Source organism: Vidua chalybeata, chromosome 12 (genome assembly GCF_026979565.1).
Source record: "Vidua chalybeata isolate OUT-0048 chromosome 12, bVidCha1 merged haplotype, whole genome shotgun sequence".
NCBI lineage: Eukaryota > Metazoa > Chordata > Aves > Passeriformes > Viduidae > Vidua > Vidua chalybeata.
In genome coordinates, this window is record NC_071541.1 from 11,395,834 (window position 1) to 11,409,155 (window position 13,322).

The window sequence follows — 13,322 nt, forward strand, 5'->3', positions numbered from 1 at the left end:
AGGGAAAGGACAGCATTGTGTGGGCTGCCACGGGGTGAGGTGAAGAAAGCACAGTCTGCTACCACCAGTACCCAACTCTTGGTACTAGGTTTTTCTGGACAGGGTCAGGATTCACTTCCCGTCTGAAAAGCAGGTGGAACTGTGGGGGAGGCACTTAGAAGAAAAGTACTGACTGGCATCTGGGTGGCACAGATTTTGCAGGGTTTTGCATTTCAAGGCCAGAGGTCTTAACACTTTTCCTTCTGCAGAAGAGCAAGGTGACCATGTGCAACGCGGGTTTGCTCTTACCTTGATGGGAGTAGCGACTTCTGGGCTGGCTACCACTAAAGGAGAGATTAACAGCATGCCTGAAAATTCACTGGGTCGCTCACTAGCTGTCAGAATGGAGATGGCTCCCCCCTGCAATGCAAAATAACAGCCCACAGCTTAATACAGGTGCCAACATCTTGTTTGTATAGTAATCCTGTTACTGGAAGAGGTTTAGTCCAAGCAAGCAATTACTTCTGCCCCACTGAGAGTGCAGTGTGGTCAGCAAGGAAGGCTGGAGGAGTAGAAGCACTGGAAGTGTCTGGTTTTTGTGGGGGAGAAGAGATCTGGTTTCTGTTCTCATGCTATAAACCCTCACGTCACACTGAACTCAACTCTCCCTGCAACGTCCATCAGCTCCCTGGGATGCCTTGTGTCCTCCTTACTTTAAAGGACCAAGAAGAAGAAAATGTCTGAAGTGGTAGTTCGGGTGGGACTTGAAAAATTAGTTGAGGTTTATCAGCCTGACAGACTGGTGCTGCACGGAGAAGATGCCGTGAAGCCGGGCTTGCTCCGTGCTGTGCCACTGGTAACCTGGGCAACAGCAGTGCTGCCCCAGGCATGTGAAAATCTTCACTAATTAATGGGAATTAAATATTCTCCTCCACAGTGTCCCCAGCTCCTCCAGCCCCACAGTGCTGTGCCAAGGGCCTGGCAGCAAACACCCAGCCCCTGGTCCGGAGCTAAATGAGAGCCGGGCTGAGCCGTCCCGCACGAGGACGGGCGGATGGCGAGAGGTGCAGATGGAAGGGATCTGGTGGGCTTGCTTGGGAAAGTTCGCAGGGGATTAGCTGCCAAGGGAAATATTTGGTGAACTTCCACACTTCTGGAGAACCAGGGGCTTGTTAAATGGAGCAGCAGCAAGGAGCATTTCAAAGACCTCACTGGGAAATTGCTCCTTGTTACACAGTGGCTTTGGAGCCCTTCAGAGCATGCCATGCCTTCCTATGCCAGAACACTTATTTATCTAAGCATGGACTGAATCCCAAAGTACTTATTCATTTTCCTCTCCTCTGGGAAGGCAGGGAGGGCAGATCAATGACATCAGTGGGAATACTGTTAGCTTGAATAAAGGGATTTGGCCCGTGCTGTCAGAATCAGGCTTCAGATCTGTTCACCAAATCAGTGCCTTTGTTTTTGCAGCCTTAATCCCTGGTACATTTTCCTGTTAGGTTGTTTAACAGAATAAGGCTACAGGGTATTTTCATGCTTCATCCCCATGCTGCTCACAAAGCCTTGGAGGGCTTAACCTCCTGGTTACTGGTTAGAATGAAAGGGGAAACTCGATGCTGCAGGGAGCTGGTGAGCCTTACCACATAGGCACGGGAATGAATGGTTATGTTAAAAAACAGGCTTCTCCTTGCAAATGGCTAATTAGGGCCATGGTGGGGGTAGAAAAGTTAAGGACTGTCTTTACTCAAGGCAAACATCAGGATTGTAGCATGCTGGCAAATCAATCAGTGAATGAAGTGGAAGGGAAGGTTCTTTGTAGTTTTGTTTTGCTGCTGTGGAATGAGTTCTTTCCTGCCATCCCCATGATTACCACCAGACTATGACACATGTCCTGTGCTGCTGGGAGGGGTAGGGGATGGTGCTTACCATGGAATGCCCCAGGATGAGAACAGGCAGTTTGGGGTGCTCTTTCTTCATGAGATCAATGTGTTGCAAGCTGTCCCTGATGAAGACGTGGAAATCTGAGACAACCATACGATCACCCTCGCTCTGCCCATGGCCAACTGCAGGGGAAAGGAGAGCACACAGCTAAGTCATTTGAAGCAGTGGTTACAGTCAAGAAAGGGCCTGGCAGAAATAAGCTTGTTGGACTGTTTCTGTCCTAAATTGACCTTCTCCTGCAGTCATCTCTCAACAGAAAAAGAGCTGCAGAAATGCAAAGGAAACTGCACAGAACTGTCAAGTGCCGTACTGTCCGTGACCTGACTTTTTAAATAAACATCATAGAATCAAAGAATGTTAAGGGATTGCAAGGGGCCTCTAAATTTGGACTTCTATTTCCCCATGTTTCTATCTGCTCTTCAAAACTAAGAGTGCCAATTTACTTCTTGCCACCTCCAGCTTCACTCCAAGGGTGAAGAAGGGCTGTCTTGCCTTGCTGATGGGCCACTGCATCCTGAGAAATGGGGATTTGCCTCAGGGATCACATGCTTTGGGTCTGGGGGCTCACTGTGCAGCTGTAACTGCTGTGTAGCATCTTGGACAGAAACAGAAAGATTCTGAAGTCTAGATAGAGTCTTGCTCTAAACTTAATAGACCATGGACACTGCCTTTTCCAGGGCCTAAATGTGCATAAGCTTCACAGTCCTGCTTTTTCTCATGATACCCTGCAGTGCTGGGTGGGCTGGAAACCTCCTCTGTGTGAGGTAAGGGGTCAAGTGATGGAGGTTGCAACAGCCTGCAGAGGGCAAGCATTCAGTGGCAACCTCCTCTTAAACAAGTGTTAATGCAAACTGTACCACACCTGGACATTGCTGCCTCATGCTGTGTCTGGGAATTATCTTGCCTAATGGAAGGGAAGGGGAAGATTAAAATGGGAGATGGTGAGTTGCCATGGGAACAGTGGCATCCCTGGCAGAGGTGGAGCCAGCATCACCACCAACACAGCCCCAGGCAATTTTGAGCTTGCTAAGGCTTGAAATTAATGCCACCTTGGGGAAGCAGTTTGCATGCTTACCTGAACACACATGCATGTTTTGTCTATCACAAATAGGATTTGTCCTTAGAAACAGCCCTTTGCTTGTTTCTGTTCCATGCAGGTTGTTAAGGAAAACTGTGAAGGGGAAAATGCATCCCACCCATCTGGGTTAGGGTATAGGGGGCCTTAAACATCTCCCCCCTGCTGGGTGTCTCCTTAGACCTTCTCCACTGGGCACTGAGGCACATTTATAGACACAAAGGGACAATGACTTGTTAAAGGAGGTGAAGCTGATAATTGTTGACATGCTGGATGGTTCCCCTTGCAGTGATCAGCAAAGAAAAGCACCCCTGACACAGCCACAAAGGTAGTCAGTCACATCTGCTGGCAGTGGTCATACCAGTGGGAATCAGTAGGTCTCAGCTTTCTTGTAAGGCACCCAAAAAAATCACCTTGTAAATTAAACAGAACTTCTAATAAAAAGCTGGATTAAATTCACTCCATCTAGGAAAAACTGAACCCCAAACTAATTTTTTTGTCAGGTGGTCTCCATGGCTGGGTCTTTTGGCAGTGAAGGCTGTAATCAGCCACCCTGGCTGCCAAAAAACCCCATACACACCATGCTGATGAATTATAAATAGTGCTTTACCAGTTCTGCTTTCCATGCACACACTCCAATTCCTGCCAAAATATGGTGCAGCAAGCATCCTCCATGGATCAGTGACCAGAAACAAATAGAAGAGCAAATTAAAATACAAGTCATGATAATCTCCAGAAGTGAAACCATGTGTGTGGCTAGAGGAACTAGTGACTTAAAATTGTTTTTTGTTACAGATGGAAAGTGAGCTTATTACAACTTTTATACACATTCAGACCACTCACTTTATGGTCCTCAAATGTGTTTTCTGCCTACTATTCAACTCCAAATGTAGCAGGTTAATATGAGTTGAACAGTCCAGAGAGAGGAACATTTTCCCTAGCAGAGCTCTGCACTTCAGGCTTTTTTCTCTCCAGTGCTGCCTCACTTGCTTCTGGTCTCTCCTTCCCTCCAGTGCTCAGACAGCTGTGCAAGCAGAGACAGCAACCCCCCGTGGCCCAGGTCTGTAAATGGGCCATGACTCCTTGCTCTGGAACTGTGAGTCTTTGGTCTATTTTTGGATGAGACAGAGGGAGGTCTGGAAAGCCTCCTTGGCTCTCAGTGTGAAGTATTTCCCCTGCTCCTACCACATAACAGTGGCACTGCTTGTAACAGTCAAAGCAATGATTGTGGAATCCAAGAAATACCTGTGCAATGCTGTGACAAGCTCCTCTTTGAATTTTCCCAGGATTTTTTATTAATAACTTAATGAGCCAGTTTTAACCCCAATTTTAAATACTAAACTCCTGTTCCCCACTCAGATGGCACAGAGCCTGAGCAGCAGTTTGTCTGCACGTGTGGGACAGGAGAGCCATGCAAGTCTTTGCTTTCATATTATCCCTGCCCCTTGCACAAGGTTAAGCAGGGGGCATTGCTAGGTCACGGTCTTTTATTTTACTAATTTCCATTCTTCCCCTCCAAGAAACTAAACTTGTTCCCCCAGTGAATGAGTATATTGCAAGTTTGAATTCCTCAGCTGAGAAAGCTTCTGGGTGAGGAACTAAGACCCCTTCTATTAGATGAGAGATATTTGCACAACCAAACATCGATACAGTCAAGAATATTGACGTGTTTTTCTCTGATCTTTTGCCTTTAGAGCTATTAAGAATGAAAGGTCAGGTTCATCCTTGATGTAAAGCTATTAGCTTTGGGTTTTGCTAGGAATGAATCTGCTGTAGTGATTCCACAGTGCCAGTGGCAAAACAGTGGGTGCAAGAGGAGGGGAACCACCTTCCCCTAGCAACTGGAACTAACCAGAGACTGCTCCACACCCAAGTGACACAACGCCAAGGGTGACAACAGAGAAGTGTCCAAGAATCACAGCTCCATGAGCTCCTCATCACAGCATTCCCACAGGGGCCCCTTGTTTCAGCAGGGCACTGTGAGGTGCAGTGCACAGAGCTGTGACTGCTGGTGCACATCCCCACAGCACACTCAGCATCCAAAAGCTCTTAAACTGTTTCCCATCTATCTGTCTTCACACCCAGCTTGTGTGGTTCACTGCTAGTAGTGTGTTTGTGCAGTGCCTCAGTGATCATTTCAGGTTGTGTGTACTGACCTAATTGCAGGCACCCTTTCCAAGAGGCTTTAAAAGTGAGAATCCAAACTGCATATTTTCAAGTTGCAAATCTAGAATTAGGAAGTTTAAGCATCCATTTCCAACCAAACACAGCACTGCAAAATAACATACTTCACTCAAACAAAATCTGAATAAAGGCTTGATCATCTGGCCCACTATGTCACAGTTATTAAATTCTTCCCTCTATTTGCAGCATGAGCATGCTCAGATTGTGGCTCTGCCCCTGGAGTCAAGAACAACAAACAACTCATTCAGTCCTGTCAGAGAGCATGACTTCAGAGTGTGATTCCACCTATGATTATGGATCTTCCAAAGCTGCACATCTCTCTGGATAAAATAATACTGACTGCCTGCAGAGGAAGACAAAGCTGAGAGTTCAGTGATGGAGTATTTGTGGGGGTGCAGTGTCTGGGGAGTCTGTTATAACCATGTAAGTATGACTCTGCCTGCATAACAGAGCCTGTGACCCTGGAAATACATATTTCTACAAGTCCCTTCATTCCTCAAATCCCATATTCTCTCATGCTGTGGGGCTTGCTTTTGAAAACCACTCCAAAGCAGCCAGGCTCTTCAGCTGATATTGGCTCACATGCCTCAAAAAAAGGTTACGTCCTGTTCAGATTGGAGATATCCTGAAAACTTGTAAATAAAAAGCAGTCCAACTTGACACTCCTTTCCCTTCATTCAAAGCCAAGTGGGAACTGCCTGAAGAAATAAAGGTGGAGAAATGTGCTACCACAAATAAGCAGCCCAGCTCAGGTGAGGACTGAATTAACCCTCTGACCTTCAGCAGGAACATTTTGCTATGGAAAATGAGGTGATGGGAATGCAGGTTGAGTTCAGCTATGGTGCTGTAAATTCACCAATTTCAGTGCTGTTCCTTAAAGCTTACAGTCATGGGAAAGCAGAAATTATGCACCATGTTGTTTTTTCAGCCTTTGCCCCCTATTTATTATGGAAAAGCCATAAAACAAAGACAGAGGACAGGAGAAATCTGCCTAGGGAACAGTAATTTTTCAGGAAGAATTTGTATCTTGGCTTTTCACATATTTTGGTGTTTCCAGCTTTGGGGGAAAAGGATGGTTTGGATCCATTTTTATTGTAGTGAGAACATCACCACTGTAGGATGAGATGTTCTCCCCTGCCAACTGATGGTAGGAACAATTAGGAGGAATGCAGAGCTTGACTCCTGCCTCAGGATTCATCAATACTATCTGTTTTCCTCTCTAGAGGCGTAACTCCAAGATTTTAAAGTGGGAGAATCAGGAACAGGCAGAGCCAGGGGTTAGGTCAGGAATTCCAGGCTGTCCACTCCCTCAGCACAGCCACGTTTTGAATTTCAATGGTACTAACAGAGGAGTGTCAGGACTTTTCAGTGGTTAGAGGTGAGAAGTGACACCACTGTGAATTCAGTGATTCCCAGACACAGCTGAGGAGCAGCTCTGGTACCACAGAGTCCCACACTGGAAAGCAATGTCTTAATGATGGCAGAGGGGCCATTAGCAAGGCTTGGCGCTGGAGCGTTTGATTTAACAAGCTGAGCATGATGTGATTCAATTCCCAAAGAGCTGTTGTAGGCCAGAAAAGGTGATTTTGCTGCTTTAGCACTGGCACTGCCACAGCAGTGGGCAGCAGCTCGCTACAGCACAGACAGTGGTGTGCAGCAGAAGGATTTGTGCTAGAGCCCACAGCCAAGCTCACATTGAAGATCCTCTTCTTTCACTGCCTTGTTCACCAATAAGCTTGTTGGAATCTGATACGTCCGTTTGAAGCAAATGCCCAAATGGCTTTTGGAAAAGAAGCTATTATGTGTTTATTAGCTTTGGGAAAGATTTTTTTTTTATTCCTGAAGTCCTCTGCTTCTATTTTCTGCCCAAAACTGGAGATGGAATGGACCTCTCACTGGTGTTGGACACTGTGATGTGTGTAGGTGAGCCTACTTCACCCTTTTTTGCTCTCACCCCACCACAGGTCATGCTGCTGGTAAGAGACATGAGCATAGTTGTTTCCTGCTTGCTGTCTGGTTTAGGGAATAAACCACATAATTAGAAATTCTCATAGATGCTTTCCCTCTGCAGGTGACCCACACAGAGGAATGATGCTGGGTCTGGAGCCCACAGGAGGGAGATGCCAGTGGCAGAAATGTGGATGGTTCCTCTGGTGCACACAGTGTAATGTGCCAGCCTAAACCCTCACCCACCATCTCCCTGAGCTTGCAGCTGCTTGCTCAGGTGGGCACCTCACCATGATGACCCCAACCTATCCTGAGACCCCAGTGCCATGGGAAAACATCACTTCAGCAGCTCATTTTTTATCCAAACCCCACAGACAGGGAGAAGCGACCCTTGCCTGCCTCTGCTTTCCTCTCTGCCCTTTACAAAATACATTCAGACGTGGAGATAAAACTTAGAGCACAGGATGCAGCAGATACAGTTTTCCAGAGTGTTTCAGCTTTAGCAGCCAGTGCAGAAGTTGATTAAGTGTGTCACAAGGCATGGCAGCTGATGCCTGTATTTACGAGCGCTACTGAAACTCCTCTGAGCACAGACTGCTGTTTTTTTTCCAGCACTTGTACAGCATCAGCACCACAGGGCATCGCCACAGACCTTGGTCCAAGATATAGCAAGATTTAAAAGTAATAATTAATCCCAGACTATAAGGCAGCATGGTTTTGCAGAGGAGGAGTGTGGAGAAAGCACATAGTTGGAGAATTTGCAGGAGACAATACACAAGGCAGCACAACAAATGTTCTGTGAAGCCTTGATTTTCTGCTTGGTGACTTTTTAAGGTTTAATGAAAAAATTATTAATGAATAGTAAACCCCTCAAATTCATACCAGTTCACTACTTAAGAAATGATACTTGTTTTGTAATGATTTAAGTACACATCTTTTTCATCAAGTGAGCGAAGCTCATTAATTAAACATACTGGATTTCAAAGCTCTCAGTGTTTAATTATTTGTTTAACAAGCAGTACATCTAATCCACCATTCAGACACACAAACAACTAAAACAACAGGAAGAATCTTCAAAGCAGGACAATCAACATCTGGAAAAGTCAACAGACTGTGCCTGTATTGTCAGTAACACATAAAGCAAATGTTCCACTGGCAGAACAAATACATAGAGGAAGCACCTCAGAGATCATCCTGCTGATTCCTGCTCAACAAAGCATCTTTCTTGCCCTCAGAACAGACTTATCACAGTAAGGGAGCTTGTTCCTGTTTGATTCCCCCAATTTCTTTCCATTCTTCAACCAAATCAAGTCTGATGCACAGAGGGCACTATGAAATTTCTGCCCTCCATCTGTACTTACTCTTCATTTTGCTGCATGTGGAGAGCATTGGACCAGGACAGAGACACACGAGCCAGGAGAGAGCAGGGTAAGCTGCCCTAGGGTTTAAGACATAGGTCATGCTCCCTTGACTCTGATCAAGCTGCCATCTAGGTCAGCTGCTGTGCTTATTTTGTAGCTAAACCTTGGAGCTGAGTGTCTCAGTGTGCACCTGACTGAGCCTTAGCTGTGCACTTTCACCCTCCCCCACAGCTCTGGTTTCCACTGGAACAAAAACCAGTTTGACACAAGCCTATGGTCTTTCCCAGGAAGATTGCTTTCACATCAGATGGGAACCATTAGGAACTCAAAGGAGAAGATCCTCTCTCACCACTGCTTCCACTTTCATCTTCTCTGAGAACCTGAAATACAGCTCAACATATGCTTATCCTTACCAACATCTGGGTAGTCCTGGGCATCCCTTCTTTAGCATCTCCAGTAGAGAAGCAGTGAACACACTGGGTTTTCCCACACAGGCACATTATACAACCACTAGATGTGGTACCCAGCAGAATTTCCTCTTACCCTGTCTGTTTTATGTATGAAGCATGTAACTAAGAACTACAGATGGATTCTGCCTCTCTCTGACCAAAAGAGAGCCTTGTCCTGAAGGCACAAGTCCATCAGTTTCCCTCTTCCCTTCCAAGGTTAGGAAAATAATTTTCCTTTCAGCATTTGCTGGGTATTTTTTATTCACTTGCCTCACACAAAGAGTGCAGCAAACTGAAAGCATTCTCCTCCCACATCAGAGACACATTTGCAGAGATGAGATATTTTTAGAATCATGCACACAGAGATATATTGTTTGTTGTCTTGGTTAGGAAAAAAAAAGCAAGTCAATTTTCTATACTAAAATTATTTGTGCCTTATTGCTAGGGAGCAGACAACCAGTCATCTTGCTAAAGCCATTAGAAATCTTTTCTGTACTCCAGAGATGACAAACAAAATGACCTGGTATGTATCAGAGCAGTTGTTAATTCTGGCTAACAAGGCAAACTGTTTCTGTCAATGTTAAGAGCCAATTCTTCTCTAATGGATACAAACATGGTTCTTTTGGCTTTAGAAGACTTGCCCATTTCTAATGCAGTTGCTGAATTTGGCTCTGAACTGCAGTTCCTTAAAAGTCTTCCTGGAACATTATGTTGCTCATGCAAACATGCTGAAAAAACCCATCTGAGTGTTTGTGTTGCAAAACGAGGAGCTGCATTTACAAACAGCAGTCACTGTGGCCAGGCTAGAAACTTAAGTGTCTCCTGGGATGCCATGAGATGAAGGGGCCAAGACAGTATGGAAATCTGCACATGCCACAGTCACTTCCCACACTGCCTGGAGTGGGGCAGCTTTGTCATCCCTGTCACAAAATCAGGAAGCTGCTGTGGTGTGGCTGGTGAAGCTAAGGTCCATGAAAGAGGAATATGGAGCCCACTTCCTCTTCCACAAAGCTCATTCACAACAGTATTCCACTCTCTTCCTCAGGCCCTTCTGCAGTGCTGCCTCCTGAGCCAGCCCTTAAGGAGATAAAAGCAGAAGACAGCTGGCAGAAAAATTCTTTTCTACTGGGCTGCTGGGATCAATGGTTTGAAAACATTGCACAAAGCCAGCATAGATGGCTGAGCAGCTGTTGAGCTCCTCTGCAAAAGCATTTCTTTGCTGAGGAATGAAGTGATTCCTGTCTAATCTCTTCTCCTATGGGATGAAGATCACAACACAATATAAGATATATAACCAGCAAAACACTACTTATAGTGGCCCTAAGGAGTCAGAGACACTAACCAATCAAGCACTATGGGATTTTATTTAGGGCCTATAATACTTTTTATAAGGGACTATATTTTTTAACAGTTATTCTTGCAGTTTTGCACTGAGATTTTGCTCTCTTTCATGAGGAGCACATAATTTCCTGAAGTATTGGTGAAGTATTGGGTATTATTTAGTAATGGAGTTCATCTTCAAAGACTTATTCTGGCATGACACAGAACCAGTATCAATGCCCAGATACTGCAGAAAAAAATGCATGGACTTTGCTGGAGTTAATCCAGGGTGTCACAAGTTCATTTGACCTATATGCTGCTGATCTAAGAGCAGAGAAGAGCTTTTTTTTCTTCTCTCCACATATGACTTGAGATATCACTAATGGTAGTTAGAGTTTCACCTTCAGTGGAAGAGGCAAGCAGTCAAGGGATATCTCCCTTGGTATTTTATTTTGACTTTAAAAACATATATAATTTTCTTCTCTTGCTTCAATCCCATAAATTAAAAAAAAACAAGGTGCAAATTGTACTTTTTCCTAGCTGAAAACAAGGATGAAAATGTAATTGCATTAACTTTCTGATCCAACTTCCAGTTTTAAAACAGCTGGGGCACCAATTCAAAATGTCAGGGTTTTCAATGAAAAGGCAGTGCTGGAGTGGAGCTGCACACTCCCCTTGCCCTTCCCTGCCCATTTATTCCAAAGCACGGCTGCATGTGGGCTGCCTCTCCAACACGCACCTGCTATTAACTCCTAAATGACAGCTCGTTCAACTAGAAAACATTTCCATTTCTTTCCTTAACAAAGGCCATTCATTTCTTGCTCTTCTGTTTGCTTAAAGATGGTTCCATTTGGCCTGCCTGGGAGTGTGCACAGCACTCCTGACTGTTCCCCTCCAGGAGTGCTCCAAGTGAAGGACCCTGCCCCGGGTGGCTGAGCAGGGAGCGCTGCCCCGCACGCTGCCGCAGCATCAGCCCAGCTACTCACACTGCCAAATCCAGATGTGAGCCGTGGCCAGTTCTGTGCTTGAGCAAACAATCAAATCAATTAGTTTTGGGAAAGACAGACCTAATTCTTCTCTGCCTACAGTAGTTTAGGCATCACAAAGAAAAGAAGATGAAAGCTGGATCATGTAAGAACTCCCTTCAAGCTGCTGACGAATGTCTTGGGAGATGGACACAGCTTCCTTTCAAGCTCTCTTCAAAAGGTTCCTCTCCAGGCAGACCACCCACTGGGGACCCACATCAATAACAACAACAACAAAAAAAGAATTTAAAAGACCCATTTTTCATCCAATTTATTTACATGTTAAAATAAACACGAGTTCCCATCTAGAGCAAGGGCTCCCAGTGGGTTCTGTTTAGTCTGTGAGATTCTTGGCACCAGAATACAACATTTCTCTATTCCAAAGCAATCTTGGCACAGAATTGTTGGTTATATAATTTTTAAGCAACTGGCAAATGAATAATAACGTTTCTAAAAAGAGTGACTCGTGTTCTAGGATACCAGTAAGGTGTTTTACCAATTAATCTGCCAAAAGGTCATTAACAAACCTGAGATCTCAAGACCCTTCATTCAGGGTCAGCTCTCTCCATGGGTTGCACTTCCAGCTCTCAATCACCCTGTCCAAAGGGAGCTTTCTCACAGAGTTAAAAAGATTTTTCACTTTTTGCTTCACTCCTTCGTATTGCCACATGGCAGTGCCACCCTCATTAGATGGGATTTGTCCCTGTTCCTGACAAGGCACGAAGGAAATACCACTCTCCCAGAGCCAATAGCTTTTTATACCCACTTTGCACAACCTCAATGGGTGAGCAGCAGGTGGATTATTTGAAATAAGGGCAGGGTTTTTTAATTAGATTTTTTTTTTTTTTAGCAGGGTACATCTGCACAAAGCTGTAGCTCACTCAAACCCTAACAGATCTGGGAGCAACACAATTAAGGGAAAAAACCTCCTGATGAAGCAGGTCTGGCAGGGAGCATTCCTGGGTGGGTCAATCCTGCCCAGTGTGCCAGAGCATAAATGCTGCCAGTTGGCTCAGGGCTGAGTGGCATTTGGATGGTGCACGGGGGAAGTCACGGGGAAGTGGCAGGGCAGAAAATAGCTCCCCTAAATCTGTCTTGCAGCAAAGCTGTTGTCCTTTCCTGTAGAAGTTGGTTTCAGAGTTAGTGTTGCGGTTGCTTTTTACCACTTCATGCCCCTTTCTCTTGTAACTTTCCCCACTGCTACTCTAAAATTCTCCTCTGTACATATATATTTACCAAAAAAACCAGGATCATACATGCAGGTTATTGCTGTCTCTGCTCTAATACTCATTTCAAGCCATGGCTGAGTGACAGTAGGCAATGAATTCTGGCTGGCAGGTCTACAGCTCAGTAAACAATGCACAGATACAAGTGTTGAGCTGTGGAAGGTTACAGACCCAAATGCTGTTTTTGGGCTGTGAGAGCTACTTCACAATCAGCCAGCAAGGGTGTATTTGCAGCTCAGGGAGAGCTCTCTACAAAATCTGGGCAGAAGAGGTGCAAGGTTCATGAAAAGCCACAGGGCTGTAGCCAGAAGTACAGGTGGTATCAGGCAGGGTCAGTTCAGAGGTGTCCTCTGCCTCCTCTCCCTTCCCCTAGCCCTCTGCTGAGCTGGGCATGAACTTGGCACCACGATGGACCAGGCTGCCCGCTCTGTAGCATTAGAAAAACTGCCAGGATCTGTCAGCAGGCTTTGTCTTGGATAAATTCAGAACCAGAAAATAAATGTAGCATGGAGAATGTAAATTTTAAGAGAACTGGGTTGAGAGCATTTGTCTTTGTACCATCTACAATTCAGCACTTTTTTTTTTTAACTTTATTTTTGTAGCTAAGCAAGAATTCTCAGATTAGAGAGTACTGCCAAGCCCTGAATAAATCCCAGCATTAGAGATGCTGTGGGTATAACAGCTCTCCCCATGAACTGAATCTGCAGACGATATCTTCAGAGAAATTAACCCTCGAGTGCCACAGGATGGGCTCTGTAGCATCAGTTTCAGTGCTCTGGGAAATCTCACCTTGTGGTTAGAACAGGTTTCTCCTA

The 13,322-nt window shown here is 45.2% G+C and overlaps 1 protein-coding gene across 4 annotated transcripts in view; it reads right to left on the reverse strand.

Moving 5' to 3' along the window:
* The window catches only part of MGLL (monoglyceride lipase), a 102,052-nt gene that overhangs the window by 14,334 nt on the left and 74,396 nt on the right, over positions 1–13,322 (reverse strand). For all 4 annotated transcript variants that reach the window (XM_053953625.1, XM_053953628.1, XM_053953627.1 and 1 more), the window contains 2 exons: positions 1,906–2,042; positions 289–399 (listed from right to left, as the gene is read on the reverse strand). In XM_053953625.1, the coding sequence (XP_053809600.1) occupies positions 289–399; positions 1,906–2,042 (248 nt within the window). The remainder of the gene's footprint in view (positions 1–288; positions 400–1,905; positions 2,043–13,322) is intronic.